The sequence below is a fragment of the Bison bison genome, unplaced genomic scaffold, assembly GCF_000754665.1.
Source record: "Bison bison bison isolate TAMUID 2011002044 unplaced genomic scaffold, Bison_UMD1.0 scf7180017864475, whole genome shotgun sequence".
Taxonomy (NCBI): Eukaryota; Metazoa; Chordata; class Mammalia; order Artiodactyla; family Bovidae; genus Bison; species Bison bison.
In genome coordinates, this window is record NW_011495036.1 from 201,497 (window position 1) to 222,596 (window position 21,100).

The 21,100-nt window shown below is 44.7% G+C and overlaps 1 protein-coding gene across 1 annotated transcript in view; it reads left to right on the forward strand.

The window, feature by feature from the left end:
* The window catches only part of TRPM8 (transient receptor potential cation channel, subfamily M, member 8), a 96,103-nt gene extending 78,902 nt beyond the window's left edge, over positions 1–17,201 (forward strand). Inside the window, exons 23-26 of the mRNA XM_010862064.1 lie at positions 4,083–4,182; positions 5,544–5,577; positions 11,939–12,031; positions 15,070–17,201. Coding sequence (XP_010860366.1) covers positions 4,083–4,182; positions 5,544–5,577; positions 11,939–11,989 — 185 coding nt within the window. The 3' untranslated portion in view covers positions 11,990–12,031; positions 15,070–17,201. The remainder of the gene's footprint in view (positions 1–4,082; positions 4,183–5,543; positions 5,578–11,938; positions 12,032–15,069) is intronic.
* Positions 17,202–21,100: the final 3,899 nt, after the last annotated feature.

Below are 21,100 nucleotides of genomic sequence, written 5' to 3' on the forward strand. Positions count from 1 at the left end.
CGTGATGTATGGGTGAGGACAGATCAGTCCTTTGGATTCAGGATGGGCTGAGAAGGCAGGATAAGATGCAGATATCCTCCCCAAACTTATTTGTGATTAAGCATAATAAGAACGTAAATGTAGAAAACAGGCATGTGGACAAACGGGGGCTGAGGAAGGTGAGGGTGGGTGAATTGGAGACGAGCTGTCTGGTGGCCTCCCATTCCCGTTCCATTTCTGTATTCTTCCTGAGACTAAGAGCTGTCTGGAGAAAGTGTCGTTGGCTCACTGTTCCTCCAATTGTGGTGAGCCCTTCAAGGAGACAGGTACAGAATAATACCACTCATTCTGACATGTTGCTTTCTCTAGTTGAAGCTCCTGTCCACTTGCTGGCCAGGTTTGGGGATATGTTTTCATTCATTCATTTATTTTTTATTGGAGTATAATTGCTTTACAGTGCTGTGTTGGTTTCTTGGTGAGCACACACACACTACCCTGTGTAAAATAGAAAACTAGTAGAGAACCTGCTACAGAGCACAGGAAGCTAGTTCAGCGCTCTCTGATGACCTAGAGGGGTGGGAGGGGTCCCAAGAGGGAGGGGATACATGTATGCGTATGGCGATTCACTTTGTTGTACAGCAGAAACCAGTACAACATTGTAAAGCAGCAAAGCAACATTTGTTGGTCAGTTGCTCAGTCGTGTTTGACTGTTTGTGACCCCATGGACTGCAGCACACCAGGCTTCCCTGTCTTTTACCATCTCCCAGAGCTTGCTCAAACTCATGTCCATCAAGTTGGTGATGCCATCCAACCATCTCATCCTCTGTCATCCCCTTCTCCTCCTGCCTTCTGTTTTTCCCAGCCAGGGTCTTTTCCAATGAGTTGGCTCTTCGCATCAGGTGGCCAAAGTATTGGGGTTTCAGCTTCAGCATCAGTCCTTCCAATGAATATTCAGTGTTGATTTCCTTTAGGATGGACTGGTTTGATCTTCCTGCAGTCCAAGGGACTCTCCAGAGTCTTCTCCAATTAAAATAGATAAATAAATAAAGTGAAAACAAATCCCCCAACCTGGCCAGCAAGTTGACAGGAACTTCAACTAGGGAAAGCAAAGAAGGCAGAAATGAGCTGTGTTCATCTGCACCTGTCTCCTTGAAGGAGACACCACAATTGGAAAAAACAGTGAGCCAACGACATTCTCTCCAGACAGTTCTTAGTTTCAGGAAGGAATAAAGACATAATGGGGGATGGGGGTGGAGGACAGAATCCTCCAGCCACTATGCAATGATGACAGAAGACAGGGACCCAAGAGCCTCTTTACTCCCTGGAGATTCTGGGGCATCTGGTCACCACCTGCCCTTTTGTCTTTCTTTCGGGATGGCTAATTCCTGAACCACAGCATTCTGTGGCCGTCGACTCCTCTCACGGTAACTCATTTCCTACATTTACTTTGCATTTGCCTCCAGTGATAGGAGAATCATGGGGTTTAAGCTTCACATGGCTCTTCTTTAGAGAAAAATGCAAGATTTTTCGAATAACTTTTCAGAAAAGGTAGAATCCAAGCTTCCCTGTTTTGTACTTTTGGGCCGATACTTTCAAGTGATGGTAAAATGTATGCTACCCAGTGATTACAGTTTTATAAAACCCATCGCTTTTCATGAATGAAAAAGTATTTATTCATAGAGCATTTGAAAAATACAGAAAAGCTCAACTGAGGGCAAGAGCAGATGGGCTTCAGACGGTAAAGAATCTACCTGCAATGCGGGAGACCTGGATTCGATCCCTGGGTTGGGAAGATCCCCTGGAGGAGGACATGACAACCCACTCCAGTATTTTTGCCTGTGGGATCCCCGTGGACAGAGGGGCCTGGCGGGCTGCAGTCCATGGGGTCACACACAGTTGGACACAACTGAGTGACTAAGCACAGCAGCACAGCACATCTAGAGATAAATATTGATAGCATATTGGTATTGATTCTGTTATTCTTAGGTGGGTGTATGATAATTTGATTGCTGTGTACATACATATTCAAAATCTAATTTGCTCATTTAACTAATAACCTCCCATAGAACATCTCCCATCACCATAAATATATACCTTTATGACAATTTTTAGCTGTGAAATATTCCAGCCTGTGGATATACTGTACTTCATTAAACCAATCCCTTGTTAAGCATGTATGGTTTCTCCTCTTTGGTTACTATGTCTATGATAAGCAGTTTTATATATTCATTTTTGAGTGCATCAGTGACTTTTTTCCCCTTTGAATTCTTTTCAAAGGAGAAATTTCTAGATACAGTGTATGTACGTGTTGAAGTCTTTTGATATGTCTGTTCCCATCCCATCCCTCGTTCCCTAACGCTGTAACAGTTCACAGACTTTTCCCAGTATATGGGAAACCTGTTTACTCACCTCCTTGCCAACACACGGTACAGTCGTTATTGTAGACCCTGCTCAGTTTCCAGTTTCGTTATGAAAATGCTATGTTATTGTCTCAGTCAACATTTCCTTGATTCTTAGAGAGGTTGGACATTTAGTCATCGGCCATTTTTGCTGTCCAGCCACCTAGTTCAGGAGCACCTATCCTTTTCCAGTTGATTATTAAGTTCTCCTATTGGGCTTCCACATACCTTTAGTTTGAGGAAAACAAATTGAGAATGACTTTGCTTGGAAAAATTCAGTTAAGAGAAATTCAGTTAGGAATTATTTTTTTAAGTGAATGACCACCATTGAAAAATAAATCTGGATATTGCTATCTGCGATCTGCTTCAATTCTGCCCCTTGCCTATTGGTTCTGCCTCTGACTCCCAATTAATTCTGTTTATACCTAGGAAAACCTTATAACAATTCCTAAACTCTAACATCTTGAGGAACAAATTTAAAACTAAACACTGCTGCTGCTGCTGCTGCTAAGTCACTTCAGTCGTGTCCGACTCTGTGTGACCCCATAGACGGCAGCCCACCAGGCTCTGCCGTCCCTGGGATTCTCCAGGAAAGAACACTGGAGTGGGTTTCCATTTCCTTCTCCAATGCATGAAAGTGAAAAGTGAAAGTGAAATCGCTCAGTCGTGTCCAACTCTTAGTGACCCCATGGACTGCCGCCTACCAGGCTCCTCCATCCATGGGATTTATCTTATCTCAGAATAAGATAATGTGCATGAATGTATGCACTTTTCTTTCCCTACGAATTCATATAGAGGATTGCTGTCCATTGCACTAGTCCTGGAAACACAGGTGACTCGTTGATCTGTTCTTTTGTTTGCATGCCATCTGAAAAGCTAAGTCACTGTCAAAAGTGTTAGTTGCTCAGTTGTGTCTGACTCTTTTCGACCCCATGGACTGTAGCCCCAGACTCCTTAGTCCATGGAATTCTCCAGGCAAGAATACTGGAGTGGGTTGCCATTTCCTTCTCCAGGGGAACTTCCCAACCCAGGGGTCGAACCTGGGTCTGCTGCATTGCAGGCAGACTCTTTACTGTCTGAGCCACCAGGGAAGCCCTACTGTTAAAAAAAATAATGAACTAAAAATCTTGCTGGAACATTCCCCAGGCCAATTTTGCAGCACACCTGGCTTAGGTGAGAGGAAAAGACTAAACATAAGATTTTCCTTGAGGTCTACACCCAGACTGCATATTTCAAGAGGATAGGTATGAAGTCCAGGGATGATTCTCCTCTCCTCCAAAGTTTCTACCCCAGCATTAGGTTGAGAATAGACAATCCATCAGTAATAATCCAACTGAATAATCAGTGTAGCATTCTGATGTCATCAAAATGGGACATGGGAAATGTGAGAACCGAACTGAGTAGTGAAGTGATTTTGTTAAGTCACAAGACACACAGATGGGCTATGGCTGGATCTCGGTTTGGAATGCAAATTACATTCCTATTTCATGCAAGCTCCAATTTCTCATCATTACCAAGAACTTCATTACTATTCCATTGCTCTGCTGCAGTCACTAGTGAGTAACATTAGTCAGATCAGCCTGTGCAGGACGAATCCAAGTCCTTTGGTTCCAGAGTATGGCAAAATGCCTAGCAGGTGTTGATTTAGGAGGGAAAGGGGTAAAGGAAACAATTTGAATGTTTTTCTTTGTCTCATTATTCAAGGTTTCAGAAATGAAGACAACATGACTCTGGCATGGGAGGGTGTCATGAAAGAAAATTACCTTGTCAAGATCAACACAAAAGCCAGCGACCCGTCAGAGGAGTATGTCAGCCGTTTATTCCTGCTTTTCGAGGGTCCCCTTGTGTACAGAAGCTAGCAGATCACAGGCAGCTTACTTGAACAAACTCTGTGTAAAGAAAATTCGCACCAGAGAGCAGCATCAGGAGGCTCAGACAGCCAAAGGTGACAAACAGAAGGCTGTGTCAGCCTTCCAGGAAGGGCAAAACCTTCCCCCCTGCTATCTGATGGCCCTCCTGATTGCAGGGAAGAAAGAGATGTTGATATTTGGAACCTGCAAGGCAACGCCATGGACCAGGTGACCAGAGCATGGGTCCCTGTGCCATAGCTGCAGAGGTGAATTCTGGGAAGATCCACAGATCATGGGCAGCAGTCATTACTTTACAGGGTCCACACATGTGTCTCTGCGAGGAAGAAACACAGAGATTAGAAGATGGCAAAGCCCTTGGGTTGATGTGTCACGGACTGTTCTTGTCCCTGAGAAGTCCTGAGCATCCTCTATGAGGCACATGGAGTTGCTGTAAACATCCCATAGAACTAGGCACATCACTCCCTCCATAGATGGTCCACGAAGAATGTGGGCTGCAGGGTCTCCAGGAGCATGCCCTTTGAGCTTAAAATGGGGTTAACAGGGTTAATGCTACCGCTAAGTCGCTTCAGTCATGTCCGACTCTGTGCAACCCCATAGACAGCAGCCCACCAGGCTCCCCCATCCCTGGAATTCTCCAGGCAAGAACCCTGGACTGGGTTTCCATTTCCTTCTCCAATGCATGAAAGTGAAAAGTGAAAGTGAAGTCGTTCAGTCGTGTCCGACTCTTAGCGACCCCATGGACTGCCGCCTGCCAGGCTCCTCCATCCATAGGATTCTCCAGGCAAGAGTACTGGAGTGGGGTGCCATTGCCTTCCCCATAACAGGGTTAATAGTCAAATGTAATTCTAACGGAGAGCTCCAAACACACCTCAGAATTCGTCTAAGGAAGAATAAACATAAGAACAACTACTCCCTTTGTTAGGCTTAACACCGCTATTGGGAGCACGGGACGTGAAGTGTGCTTTTTCTCTTCGAGCAATGAGGCAGAGGCCTCTATCCTCCTCTGTCCCTGGACTCAGAGATTTTAGTTTTGGAAGGAAGGAATGGACATTACATGTCATCTTCCACCTCCCACCCACATCAACAAAGGTAGCATCAATTTGGTGTCCTTCCAACTGGGACAAGAATGCAATTCTGCTTTGATTGGATATTTGGAAGAAAGTAAAAATGATAAAAGTAGCTGATGTTAATTTAGTTGAAGATGAAAATGATCTGTATTTTGTTTTTTAAAATGGAGCCTAATAACCTTTTTTCTCTCTTTCTCTGTTTTCTCTCTTTTTAAACATCTTTGAAGAATAAGGCATCGTTTTAGACAGCTGGATACAAAGGTAGGGTCCTGTTTATAGTTTGGGAAATATTTTTTAAACTCTATTATCTTTGAGCTTTCAGCTAGAGGCCGGTGTCCAAAAATAAATGAAGTTAATTGTTTTGAAAAATGGATATGACCCTCTTCTGTGTTCAGTTGTCTTCGTTCACTGTGTGAAGTCTGACTGCTGGAACAAAATTGCTTCAGATGTTTCTAGCCCACGTGGGAATAGTCCTGAGTCCCATTTCTACAACGTCTGAAATTTCTCCTGCTTCTGTCTAACCCAGGACCCCATTTCTCTTTTTCTCTCAAGAGAAAGATGCTTGCAATGACAAGGAACACCAGGCAGGCTCAGAAAATCAGCTTGGGAGCCTGGGAGCCTCTATGCCAGTCTTTGTTGCCACTCTAATTTGTCACCTACTGAATTTGAATTATGAATGTGTGAATACACACATAAATGTCAAGCTTAGAGAGGGAATGCCCACCTCCATCCTGAGCTGGGCAGCTGGAAATTACGATTTGGTTCAGGAGAAGTGGCATTCGATTCATAAATACTGGCTCCCTGTTAGACTCTGAGGAGGAGGTGGTGTCTCTCTTATCATGGCATTTTGAGGATGGGTGTTGCAGTCACATGTCACATTTGCTGCTTCCTGCCTTGCCGCCCCCAGGATGTGCCGTTTCACTGCTGACAATACCCCATCAGGGGTGGCAGGGTCTCCAGTACCCAAATCCCCTCCTGTAGGAGCGTCTCAAGGAACATTGAATAAATGAACCAAAACTGCTCTTTTCAGAGCTCTAACTGATGATTTATCCAGTCCACAATTCCTTGCATATGTATTTCTGTGTTATCAGCAGCATGTAAAAATCTGAGGCCATGTGTCCATGGGTCTCCCTTCCTGCACTCTGGTCCCGTGCAGGACGCTGAACTGATGCCTGGAACCTTCCTACCTGCACCCCCTGCCCCCATGGCTTGTCAATTCCTTCATCGCCTTCCCTCCCCTGGAGCCGCCTGCTCCATACATTGGTGTCAGCCACTCAGGATGATGGTACATTCTGTGTAGAATGTTTCTGTCACAATCAGCTTTACTTCCCTACACTTTAGGGACTTCAAACAACCATCTTATTTCCCTCTTGCTTTTCTGGATCAGGAGTATGGGAAGGGAACAGCTGGGCAGTTCTTCTGCTTCTTGTCGTCTCAGCTGGGTTTACGGGGCTGGATTCAACTGGCAGTAAGGCCGGGACCTGGCCCCTTGGTGCTCCTCCTCATTGCTTTTCTCCCCACATGACCGCTGATCTACGTAGCTTGGGCATCTTGGGTCAGTTCCCTTTGTTCCATAGGGGCTGGCTTCCAAGACTGACGAAGTGCTCCCCAAGGTGGGACCTGGACCTGGCATGACGTTGAGTAAAGAAGCCCCAGGCCAACTGAGATCTAGCTGGGGGAAGAGTTAATGCCACACGTCCATCCTCTACCCCTCGAGGTGGGAGTGATGCGTAGACATGGAGAGACGTGACAGCTATCTTTGGAACCACACCATCACACAAGAGTATATCCTGTTTCAACTGCTCTCCTTCTGATATTATACTATTGCTGGTTTTTAATTGAGTGACTAGGAAGACCCCTAGTATGCTAAGGCTGTATATTGTTACCCTGCTTATTTAACTTCTATGCAGAGTACATTATGAGAAATGCCAGACTGGATGAAGCACAAGCTAAAATCAAGATTGCCAGGAGAAATATCAGTAACCTCAGATATGCAGATGATACCACCCTTATGGCAGAAAGTGAAGAGGAACTAAGTGAAGGAAGAAGAGGAAAGTAAAGAAGAGCCTCTTGATGAAGGTGAAAGAGGAGAGTGAAAAAGCTGGCTTAAAACTCAACATTCAGAAAACTAAGATCATGGCATCCAGTCCCATCACTTTATGGCAAATAGATGGGGAAACAATGGAAACAGTGACAGCTTTTATTTTCTTGGGCTCCAAAATTACTTGGGCTCCAGATGATGAAGCAGTCATGAAATTAAAAGATTGCTTGCTCCTCAGAAGAAAAGCTATGACAAACCTAGACAGCATATTAAAAAGCAGAGACACTACTTTGCCCACAAAGGTCCATCTAGTCAAAGCTATGATTTTTCCAGTAGTCATGTATGGATGTGAGAAATGGACCATAAAGAAGGCTGAGGGCCAAAGAATTGATGTTTTTGAACTGTAGTGTTGGAGAAGACTCTTGAGAGTCCCTTGGACTGCAAGGAGATCCAATCAGTCCATCCTAAAGGAAATCAATCCTGAATATTCATTGGAAGGACTGATGCTGAAGCAGAAATTCCAATCTTTTGGCCACCTGATGTGAAGAGCTGACTCATTGGAAAAGTCCCTGATGCTGGGAAAGATTGAAGGTGGGAGGAGAAGGGGACAACAGAGGAAGAGATGGTTGGATGGCATCACTGACTCAATGGACATGAGTTTGAGCAAACTCCAAGAGATGGTGAGGGACAGGGAGGCCTGGTGTGCTGTGGTCTGTGGGATCTCAAAGAGTTGGAGATGACTGAGCCATTGAACAAGGAAGACACCATTGGGCTAAGTGCCATCAAAGCAAACATGGCCCCCAAATTTCATGAATGGACCCTTTGTTGAATGTTTTGGGTGTGGGAGCATTTTCAAGCCGAATTACATAGGATTAATTAGGAATAACACTTTGCAGTATCAGGAGTGTTTTCCAGATTGCCTGAGTCTATAGTATCAGGGAACAAGGTCAGCAGCTGTGAAGACCCTAAGTCCAGAGAGGCATGGAATGTTGTAGACTAGAGAGGGACAGTGTGAACGAGAGGGAACCCCGAGTGGGAAGAAGGGGGAAGCTATTTCGTCCTGTGAGGGAACTTGTTGGCCTCTTTAGGGATGCGTTTTACTCCCCCACAAACCTCTGGGGACATATCTGGGGACACTCCCTTCAAAGAGCCCTCTGGGAAGTCAGAGTGGCCACATAAGAGGGACTTAAACAGTTTGGCTTGGGAATAGAGGTATGAAGCACGTGTCTAGATGTGTGTGTCTGTATGTAGAGAAAACAGGCTATTTTTGGTTATTCTGTTGCTTTACTTGTGAGTCCAGTTGAGGTGGCTTTGGAGGGAGTTGATGGAAAGTGGACTTGGGGTTGAACTCAACCTTCTGTGTACCTTGCTGGGGGGCATGCAGAGCCTGGGCAGGATGGCAACACGGGGACGGAGCAGAGTGGGACTGGGGTCAGAGGTCAGCCGGACATCCGGGCACTGGTCCAGCTGAACTGATTCCCGGGTTCAGGGAGGCCTCCTAGTTGGTGAGCTTCTGGGAGGGTTGGGGTGATCCGGTGGTGGGGGCGGTGGGCCTGAACAGTGGGGGCTGTGGGGGCTGCTGAGGGGGTCCCAGATGGTTGCAGTCACAGTTGGGGGCTGTCCACACATACATGTGAGCCTGGGTTCTGTGGGGCCTTCAGGGGAGGGCCTTGGGTCAAGGCCCCTTGGCGTCTCTCTGGCTGTGGAGCTCAGCCTCTTTGTGGCTCTTATAAGAAGTCCCCCACATGCTGCATTTTTCAGGTTTTGGTAGAATTTAGGCAGATCCCTCCAGTGTTCTTGCCTGGAGAATCCCAGGGACGGAGGAGCCTGGTGGGCTGCTGTCTATGGGGTCGTACAGAGTTGGACACGACTAAAGTGACTTAGCAGCAGCAGCAGCAGGCAGATCCCTGGGAAACCATAAACCACACAACACAGAGCCCTCGGCCCCACCCATGGACTTCACTGCCTCTCTCCCCTCTCTTGGGGCTCCCCTGGTGGCTCAGACGGTAAACCGTCTGCCTGCAATGTGGGAGACCTGGGTTCGATTCCTGGGTTGGGAAGACCCCCTGGAGAAGGAAATGGCAATCCACTCCAGCATTCTGGCCTGGAAAATCTCATGGACGGAGGAGCCTGGTAGGCTACAGTCCATGGGGTCTCGAAGAGTCGGACACGACTGAGCGACTTCACTTTCACTTTCACTTTCTCCCCTCTCTAGTCCTGTTGCCACCCTCTCTCCCTTTTATCTCCTCCCCCATCCTCTGTGCCTTCTCCTCTGAACAACAAAAAGATTCTCCTTCATATCCAAAGAGAATTTTAGGGCTGGCCACTTGTTTCTTGAGTAAGCTCTTAATGTCTTCAGTTCAGTTCAGTTCAGTTCAGTCGCTCAGTTGTGTCCGACCCTTTGCGACACCATGAATTGCAGTACGCCAGGCCTCCCTGTCCATCACCAACTTCTGGAGTTCACTCAAACTCACGTCCATTGAGTCGGTGATGCCATCCAGGCATCTCATCCTCTGGCGTTCCCTTTTCCTCCTGCCCCCAATCCCTCCCAGCATCAGAGTCTTTTCCAATGAGTCAACTCATGTGTAGGCATGAGGTGGCCAAAGTACTGGAGTTTCAGCTTTAGCATCATTCCTTCCAAAGAACACCTAGGGCTGATCTCCTTTAGAATGGACTGGTTGTATCTCCTTGCAGTCCAAGGGGCTCTCAAGAGTCTTCTCCAACACCACAGTTCAAAAGCATCAATTCTTTGGTGCTCAGCTTTCTTCACAGTCCAACTCTCACATCCATACATGACCACAGGAAAAACCATAGCCTTGACTAGACGGACCTTTGTTGGCAAAGTAATGTCTCTGCTTTTGAATATGCTATCTATGTTGGCCATAACTTTTCTTCCAAGGAGTAAGCGTCTTTTAATTTCATGGCTGCAGTCACCATCTGTAGTGATTTTGGAGCCCCCCAAAATAAAGTTTGACACTGTTTCCACTATTTCCCCATCTATTTCCCATGAAGTGATGGGACCAGATGCCATGATCTTCATTTTCTGAATGTTGAGCTTTAAGCCAACTTTTTCAGTCTCCTCTTTCACTTTCATCAAGAGGCTTTTTAGCTCCTCTTTACTTTCTGCCATAAGGGTGGTATCATCTGCATATCTGAGGTTATTGATATTTCTCCTGGCAGTCTTGATTCCAGCTTGTGTTTCTTCCAGCCCAGCGTTTCTAATGATGAACTCTGCATAGAAGTTAAATAAGCAGGGTGACAATATACAGCCTTGACATACTCCTTTTCCTATTTAGAACCAGTCTGTTGTTCCATGTCCAGTTCTAACTGTTGCTTCCTGACCTGCATATAGGTTTCTCAAGAGGCAGGTCAGGTGGTCTGGTATTCCCATCTCTTTCAGAATTTTCCACAGTGTAAACCATACTAAACAGTGTATTGAAGTCCTTTTACTGCAACAAATATAGAGATTTCTCCAAAGCCCTCCAGTAAAAAAAAACAAAAACAAAAACTCCATCTCATTCTTACACCAGAAAACAAAGTCATTCCTTAACCTTAAATCTGTAAGTAGGAATCTTACTATGCCTTCTTTATTTTAGGCAGCCCTCATGGTTTCTTTTTGTCCTTTTCTAACCTCACAGTTAAATTATGAGGTTAATACTGGAAAGAAGCCATAGTTAAACTGAGAGTTTTCCTTGAGTGAGTGATTTAGCACGTTGGAAACCAACTGTACAGAGATTGCTTTATGTCTATAGCTTTTATCAAGTGTAACAATATGGCTTGTAATTTGAAGTGATCTTTATCATCTTCATGTATCTTGTGTAAAAACTTGTGAAATATGCATGTATTGAAAATAATTTTATCATGCCTTTTACCTAAATTTGTTTAGCTTTTTTTACTGTGTTTTTGGTGAGGGGAGACACTTTATTTGCAAAAACTGGATTAATGTTATATTATTTTCATTAGTGTTATACTCTTATCAAAGCAAAGCTTTATTGATATCATTTATTGGTATTAGTTACATATAACATTATGACTTATATGTGTAAATTTGTATCTGTATATAGGTTATATATTATTTCTGTGTTGTTAAAAACCTCTCATTTCTGTGTGGGAATCACTAGTGATTAAGATTCGTGCTTCCCTGATGACTCGGCGGTAAAGAATCTGCCTGTAGTGCAGGAGACACAGGTTGGATCCCTGGTTTGGGAAGATCCCCTGGAGAAGGGAATGGCAACCCGCTCCAGTATTCTTGCCTGGAAAATCCCACAGAGAAGCCTGGTGGCCTACAGGCCATGGGGTCGCAAAGGAGTCGGGCATGACTTAGTGACTAAACAACAACAGTAGCAAAAACTAATCCTAATTGGTGCTAATGCTTATTTGCTAGTGATTTGATTTCAGAAAGTCTGTAGTGAACAAGCTCTGAAATATCACCTGTCTGATATTCTGCCGTACTCCAGGCATGGGCCATACTTCTTATTTCATGTATGGTTAATCTGTTTCATGGAAAAGCCTTAGAGTCATGATTTAAAATTTAAGTTGGAAAATTGATCTAAAGACTGGTTCTGTTTTCTCCTTTCCAAGCTTAATGACCTCAAAGGTATTCTGAAAGAGATTGCTAATAAAATCAAATAAAACCGCATGGACTCTGATGGAGAAAAATTTAATTCTAGCAAGGTAAGTCATTTTAATAGCTTTCTTCTTTTTTTGATCTGAAAATTTACATATTTTGAGACTAATTCAAAATCATGATATTTTCTCAGTTATTTTATTTTCACATGTGATCAGATTTGCAAAATAACACTGGTGTAAAAAAAACAATCAAGGGATATAGAAAGGATACAGGTAGAAACCCACCTCCCATAACTCCCCCTCATGCCCACACTCCAAGACTGTTCCCTGGTCCAAGGTGAGCACTGATAGCATCCTTTTGAAACTTAAAAAAAAAACTTGCAAATTGTACAGCTATTTTGACATTAATTGAATCAAGATCAGACTATTCAAAGAGTTGGCCTTTTTTTTTTTTTTTAAACTTAACTCTAGATCATGAATGTCGTTACAGATCTGTGCTTCAAATATGTACCTCATTCTCATGGTGCATCATTGATGATTATTGCTGTAGGGGATACACAGATGTCTGGGTCTTTTGGTTGGTTTATTTTCTCTCAACAAATGCATGTTGATCACATCTTACTACCAAAAATGTTTTAGTAAACCTTTTAAGATTTGGGGGGCTTCCCTGATAATTCAGACAGGTAAAGAATCTCCCTGCAATGTTGGGAGACCCTGGGTCAGGAAGATCCCCTGGAGAAGGGAATGGCTACCCACTCCAGGATTCTTCCTTGGAGAATTCCATGGATAGAGGAGCCTGGCAGGTTACAGTCCATGGGATCACAAAGAGTCGACTGAGCCACTAACGCTTTCTTTCACTTTCAAGGTTTTTAGCAATAGCTCATTTGCACAATAAAAATGTAATTCAGTTAACTGGCAAAATTGAGCCCAAGGCTTTGCACCATGATCTGAGCATTTACTTTAATTAAGTTTTCTCATTACCTGTCCAAATGCTGAAACCAAATGTTAACAATGTTGTTAGGGAGTCGTAGAGCTAGGAGGAAACAGCTATGAGCATTCCATTTGATTAAAATTTTTTTGAGAAAGTGAATTGCACGGAATGGAAACACAATGAAGGCTCCCTTCCACCTTCCCTCTTTCCCTTCATGTTTACTGAGCACCTTCTAAGTGCTGAGGCTCAGACTCTGATTTCTACCTTTGCATAAATCCTCTCACAGCAGAATTTCTATTCACAGAGTGGCTGTGTTATAAGGGTAACTGTATTAGGACCCATTTGGTTTATCTGGTCACTCAACACTTTTCCTTGGGTTCTGACAATTACAGATCGTATTCTAAGCCCTCTATCCTGGAAGATTTTGTAAGGGCAAGATTGGCGCATATTTTATTTGCATATTTATTTTGTGTGGAAGCAGGGATAGCCTCGCAAGTTGCTCAAGAAAACAAACCTTGTACATTTAGGAAGAACGCATTTCAACTCTTCCATCGTGGCACTTCACGAACACAGCATCATACTTTACAGTAAATTATAATTCGAGTTTTGAAGCATTTGTTATTTTGTTTATGAGCTGAGCCATAGAAAAAGCAATTAGGAGGTGATGAAACAATTCAAAATGATTAAAAAATCCATAGAGGTGTAATAATCAGAAAAGATGTACTCATCCACCTCTTAAAGCTCTAATCTCATCTCTTTTTTTTTTTTTCCAAAAGTGTTGACTATGAGGAAAATGAGCGCACAGACTGGTTTCTTAGCAACCTGCTCTTTGCTTAGACTTAATTTTTTTTAAGGTAGCGAGAGTTAATTCATTGGTGAATGAACATGAATGGGGAGAAGGACATTACTTCATGTCCATGTGGGCATCTGTGAGCCTGGGGATGAGAAGAGCATGAGAACACAGAGGCCCAAGATAGTCTTAACCACAGATATCTTTAGAAACAGTGTGCTTGGCATGTGCAGTTTGTTGGTATACTTTTTACTTCTGGGTAGAAGATCCGTTTTCTTTTTTTGATGTCGTCTGTCTGGCATGTCCTTAAGAAGTTCGCAGAAAATGTAATTTTATGGGCAACCACCTACATGCTGCTAAAATATATATTTTTTGATTTTTTAAATTGAAGTATTGTTGCTATAAAATATTATATGTTATAAGTGTACAGTATAGTGATTTGCAATTTTAAAGGTTAATTCTTTAAACGTTAACTCTACTTATAGTTCTTATAAATGTTGGCTACATTCCCCGTGTTGTATAATATATCCGCGTAGGTTATTTTCTACCAATAGTTTGTACCTCTTACGCCCCGCCCCATGTCCTGCCCCTCTCTCTTACCTCTCCCCACTGGCACATGGGGCTGAAATATTATTATTGTAGTGTCTCTCTGATACTGCTTTCTCTGGAGAGGTGAGGATATCTTTCCTAGGAGTGGGGGCAAGGAAGGGAATGCCAGCTCAAGCGGGTGTAAGCTGGGCACCAGTGAAGGCAGGGCAGAAGGGGACACCTGGGGACAAGTCTTCATCAGTTTGCCCATCGGGGCTCTCCATCTTGAATCAGCCTTTGATCCAATAACTTGGGATGAGATGTTTGGGTATAAATATTTCTTCCTCCCATGCTAAAATGGAAAGGAAGTAAGAAGCAGGGTGAGAGAAAGCTATTTGTTTGCTCGTACCCTTACACCTTCCCTGAGGACAAGATGGAGTGAAGGTGGGGTAGGGGGTACTTCCTTTGGGTACCAGAAATTGTTTGGTCCCTCCATAATCATCCATCGGTTCTTGTGTTGGCTGCGCTTAAACTCCAGCTCATCTCTTCGGTACATTATTGCAGTTCTTAATGTTATTATCAACTCATCCTTGTGCAGAAATCACTTAACAAATAGGGCACTTGGAAGCTTTCTGGGACGCAAAGCTTATCTTTGAGTTGAGTCTTAACTATAGTCATTTTGTTTACATTGGCAAGGTGGTCAGAACTCACCTCTTTAAGGGAGGAAAAATGGTCATGTACTCGCTCCAGTACTGAAAAGCAACGTCTCAGTGCCTGGTTTAGGCACTTAGGGCCTCTGTCAGTATGTTGCCAGTGTGTTTTGGAGCCAACAGTGTCCTGAGAACAGAAGAGGGAGATGGCTCTTAAGGCAGTGCTCTCCTTTTGATTTCACAGGTCGCATCAGACGTCTGCATGGAGAAGATTCAAGGGATCCTGCTGAACAGTTGCATCTTGACAACAGCTGTGTTCCTGACTAAGCGAGAATTGTTCAGGCCCCTGGGTGCACCTTGATGGCTTTAATCACTCCAGTGTGCTCAGTCTGAGGATAAAATGTGTCCCCGATTTCACTCAAGAAGGCGGATATAAAGGAAGAACATTTCCTGCTTCCCCCAGGCCACCCTGTTGCTCTCCGCGTCTCCGGGGCCAGAGCCCCCTGTGGATGGTCTGAGCTGCCCGGTGTTCTCCCGTTTCCTCCTCTTGTCCTCCTTGGACCCATGCATGTTAGGGAACGTCTCTCCTAGGAATAGCAACCTGGTCTTGCTTTCTCTCCTGGATCCTTACTTTGTCTTCAACTGATTCTCTTTTGTTTCCTTTTTTTTTTGTATTATGTGACTACTTAGCTGTCACAGTGTTAAACGTTTCTGCAGTCAGGTCAGATTCTAAGACATGCTACAGCTAGAGCACTCTGGTTTTTTTCAGGAGAAACTCTCATCATTGCTCTCTACGATTTTAATCATTAAAGCAGGTGATAAAGCATCGTCTTCCTGCACGTGCCCCAGGAACCCCACTTGACGGAAGTACCCCCTTCCTAGCAGTGCGAAAAGGCACCTGAAGATGACCTCCCCAGAGGCGCATCTGGTTTTGTTTTCACTGAGTGTCCCCTTGCTTATTATTTTCCCATTATAAATAATTCATGGGTATGATAGGAAATTCCTGGGTATTATACAAAACATAGACTATGAGGAAAGTAGAAAATATAAACAGTCTCACTATCTGAAGATAATCACTGCTAACAAGTCAGAGTGTTTTTTCAGGTCTGCTTTTTTTTTTCCTATGCATGTTTTATGTCTCTTTTAAAATTTTATATAAAGTCAGCATATAGATTTTACATAAGCTTTTTCACTTAATATTTTATCCAAGATGTACTCTTTATATACAGGGTCTTAAACTTTACATTAACACTTGCTTGCTGTTCAGTCTCTAATGATTTCTGCTATGTTGGTCATTGAAGGTGGTTTCTTGTTGGCCAATGGGGTGAGCATCTATGCGTATGAATCTTTTTCCACAGCTGGGAAAATTTCCCATGGCTAGATTCCCAGGAATATGTACTTCTTAACAAAGTATTTATAAGGTTTTTTACAGAAATGTTTAGCAAATAGGAATTGTTAGCTTGATATCAGTTCAGTTCAGTTGCTCAGTTGTGTCCAGCTCTTTGCGACCCCATGGACTGCAGCACGCCAGGCCTCCCTGTCCATCACCAATTCCCGGAGTTTACTCAAATTCATGTACATTGAGTTGGTGATGCCATCCAACCATCTCATCCTCTGTCGTCCCCTTCTCCTCCCGCCTTCAATATAAGTCTTATCAAACTATTTATAAGGCTTTTTCAGAAATGTTTAGCAAATGGGAATTATTAACACGATACAGAACCTAGAACTCCTAAGATAAAATATTGCATCTAATCCTTAGTTTAGGAAGAAACCAGTATACTTATTTCAGTATTATAGAGGTGAGGGCATTGGTATAGAATTCAAGGTATTATGTTATTGAACGCCTGTACTCCCAGCTTTGTCTGGAAGTGGTGTTATCTTTGCACAAAAGAAGTGCATAAAGTTATTTAAACATCCGTGATTAGTTTTTCCACTTTGAATAGAATGTACTCAGTGGCTAAAGAAGAAAATCTTAGAAGGAAGCTATTAAATGATTATCTCATTAGAAAAACTACAAAAGCATGAACCAAAAAAATGTTTTTCTGTTTTGTCTGGGCAGTAGTTAAAATGACTCCTCACAACATTCATGATGTTTGTAGGGAATGAACACAAATAAAAGGTGTCTTTTTACCTAAACCTCTTTAATGACCTGACAAGGAATCTTAGTGGTGGGGATGATCAATTCATGGTTTTGGATTCTGAAAGGTGGAATAAAATTTACTTGACAAAAATTGTCGATGAATGGAATTTTCAAGTTTTCTCTGTTAGCGAGAGAATTTTGTTTTTGTTTCACCATGGCAACTAGAAGAACTGCCTTTTCTGAATCCACCAAGACGAGGCTTGTGTTATCGCCATAGTGACTGGAAAAAAAAAAAACAACAAAGTATTTGGCCCTGTCCATAAGACCATGTAGAGAATGACAACCATCCCAACCTTTTGTCCTCAATTCAGATGGTGAATGTGAATAAAATCAGTAACTTGAAAACCTCCTAGAAGATGAAACTTAGCATAACTCTTGGCTGATCTCCTTAAATGTGCTTGTCCCTGTGTTCACGTTTTCACAGACTATGCTTTTGTTAGTGTAAGAAATAGGCCGTGTGCACATCAACATCGTGAGTAAAAGCAACTGCTCCGTTGACGCTAATGACAGAGAACTTGAATGATGCTCGGAGTCCACTTGGGGGAGCTGCCCGGTGCTTCCAGCTCGGCCGGCCTGACGGAGGTTTTCGCGTGGTTCCTCTCCGTGGTCTCTGTGCAGGACAAGTCCTTGCTTCGGTGCAGCTCATGACAACAGCAGTGTCTTGGCTGCACCTCTAACCAAAGGTGCTGTCTTTGTATCTGGTATTGAAGGTGTCCTGGGCGTGTGTACACGGCTGCTGTTAGCCTTGCAGCTTGGTTCAATTGACTGTGTTGAATTAAATGAGGAGGAAATGTCATGGGTTGCCTTTGTCATTCTTTTGAGAGTGGAAAAAAATACAGTCCCTCCCTTCAGATTTATTTCTGTGGGGATCTGACTCGCAGAGTTACATGAGCTGACTTTGATAAGCAGATAACTCAAGCATTCTGATCGCATGCAAGCAGAAGGCTGTCCCCCATGGTTCTGATTCTTGCCATCAGGGCCAGGTTTGGATCCATGGTCGCTTTTTGGTGCCCCCGGTTGGGCACCCGTCTACACCCCCAGGGTCTCCAGCTTCTGTGACTTGGAGACACCCTGCTAGGTCACCACCCTTTAGATATGTGTGGCTGTTTCTGAGCTTACAGGGTCTCCTGTGGGCTCAGGATCTGTCTTGGGGCCAAGATGGTACCTTATGTCCACAGCCCCACGTGCTGATGGAGGCTGGGGCCCAGACCCCGTTTCCTTGCTGAAGGCAGAGTCCTCCAAAGCCACCTTGGTTCCAGACACAACTGGGGAGTGTGTCTCCCTCCGCTGCCCCTCCCCTTCGTGGTCCATGTGGTGGACTGGACTCGGTGGTCGTTATGGACACAGCCTCTGCCCACAACCTCCACCTCAAAAAGAAACGTCTTAGGAGTCAGGCCCTCCACTGAGCTGGGGCCGGGTTTTGGACACAAGCATCCCATTGCCTCTCTGACCCATCCCCACCCAGGCACACATAGACTGGACAGGTCTCAATTCTCCTGAAGACGGAAAACATGAGGGCAAAACGGCCTTCAGTGGCCTGTCCCACTCATCCGTCAGACCTTGGTGGTTGTTTCTGAGCCATAGTTTAGGATCAAGCTGGGGCTTTGGGACTCCATGGGCTCATTTATAGCCTCAAATTTTTAATCAATGTTTTTCCGCCTACAGAAGTCTTGTTTGACTAGGAGCAGTTTCCGTTATTTTTCTCATAATGTGCAATGTGTTGTCAGTAAGTGGCCACTGTGAATACTTCCTGGGGATTAAGAATAAAATTTAAAAAAATCAAAATAAGAAAGGAACAGGAGGCCCTGCTCTCCACCATCTTACAATCCATTAAAGGAGATGAAAGTGAAGTCGCTCAGTTGTGTCAGACTCTTTGAGATCCCAAGGACTGTAGCCCACCAGGCTCCTCCGTCCATGGAATTTTCCAGGCAAGAGTACTGGAGTGGATTGCCATTTTCTTCTCCAGGGGATCTTCCCGACCCAGGGATCAAACCCAGGTCTCCTGCATTGCAGGCAAATGCTTTACTGTCTGAGCCACCAGGGAGACAAGATTGATTTAAGATAAACAGGGACTTGATGCTTCCTGGTGCTGCTGCTGCTGCTGCTGCTAAGTCACTTCAGTTGTGTCCGACTCTGTGCAACCCCGCAGACGGCAGCCCACCAGGCTCCCCCATCCCTGGGATTCTCCAGGCAAGAACACTGGAGGGGGTTGCCATTTCCTTCTCCAATGCATGAAAGTGAAAAGTGAAAGCTTCCTGGTGGCTCAGTGGCAAAGAATCCACCTGCCAATGCAGGAGACCTGGGTTTGATCGTTGGGTCAAGAAGGTCCCCTGGAGTAGGAAATGACTACCCACTCCAGTATTCTTGTGGAGAATTCCATGGACAGAGGAGCCTGGTGGGCTACATTCCATAGGTTGCAAAGAGTCAGACATGACTGAATGACTAAGCATGCATGCATGCATGATGCTGCAGGCAGTAAGCTGAGCGCAAAGGCCATGAGTGTGGACCCAGGAGGGACTGTGTGGGGTGAAGGGTCCAAGAGACACCTGATCTTTCGGCAGATGGAGGAGACTGGCTTCCCCTAAATCCCTCTGTGTTTGTATCAAAGAAATGCCTTGAGAAGCTCCCTGGGGTAGACAGCAAGACCCAAGTAGCTAAAGCTAGTCACTGACTGCCATTCCCCAGCAGGGCTGAGGTGTTAGAAGTTGTTGCAGGTGGGGTGGATTGTGGCAGGGTTATTGAGATGGGGACAGAGAAGAAAGACGAAGGCCGGGAGGGGTGTATTAAGGGGTGTGTAGGGTGTTGTTCTTGGGAGCGCCTCTTTATGATGGTACCAATCATCAGGAAAGAAATACAAACCAGGAAGGAATCATGGCAGCAGACAGAGAACACGTGCAGGGACCATATCGCACCTGGAGCCACCCACGGGCTCTCGTCACGCTGGGCCACTGCAACATCCTTCTATGTGTCTCCCTCACAGCACCCCCTCCTCCCAATCCTTGGCCCTGCCTGAGAGTCATCTTCCTGACACTCCCCACTGAGCATCCCGTGCCCCGCTCATGAGTCTCCAATGGTTCTCCACTGAATTCCTGCCCAAATCCCAAAAAGGGAGCTTATGACTGGGGCAGCCTGGCCCCCACCTACCTCTGCAGACACACGATGTGACCTCCTGGCCTAGTCCCCAACCTCCAGGAACAGCGGTCCATGTAGCTCTCCTGGTCTGAGTCAAATGCTGTGTCTTCCTCCCAGCCTGTTTCTTACCACTGACCATCCAGCATCCTATATCCCAGGAAAGCCACACGGCTTCTGTGGTTTTGCTATGTGCCTCAATGGATCGTTTACTAGGGAACAGAAATCTGGGACACATTTACCTTGCTGTGAATCCTAGCTTCACTGCTTTCTGGCTGTGTGACTTTGGGAAGGTTACTTAAGTTTTCTGTGCCTCAATTTCAGTTCAGTTCAGTCGCTCAGTCGTGTCTGACTCTTTGCAACCCCGTGAACTGCAGCACACCAGGTGTCCCTATCCATCACCAACTCCCGGAGTCCACCCAAACCCATGTCCATTGAGTTGGTGATGCCATCCAACCATCTCATCTGCTGTCATCCCCTTCTCCTCCTGCCCTCAATCTTTCCCAGCATCAGGGTCTTTGCAAATCCATCAGCTCTTCGCATTAAGTGGCCAAAGTATTGGAGTTTCAGCTTCAACATCAGTCCTTCCAAAGAACACTCAGGACTGATATCCTTATGATGGACTGTTTGGATCTCCTTGCAGTCCAAGGGGTGCTCAAGAGTCTTCTCCAACACCAGAGTCCAAAAGCATCAATTCTTCTGTGCTCAGCATTCTTTATAGTCCAACTCTCACATCCATACATGACCACTGGAAAAGCCATAGCTTGACTAGACGGACCTTTGTTGGCAAAGTAATGTCTCTGCTTTTTAATTTGCTGTCTAGGTTGGTCATAACTTTCCTTCCAAGGAGTAAGCGTCTTTTAATTTCATGGCTGCAATCACCATCTGCAGTGATCTTGGAGCCCAAAAAACTAAAGTCAGCCACTGCTTCCCCATCTATTTGCCATGAAGTGATGGGACTGGATGCCGCGATCTAAGTTTTCTGAATGTTGAACTTTAAGCCAAT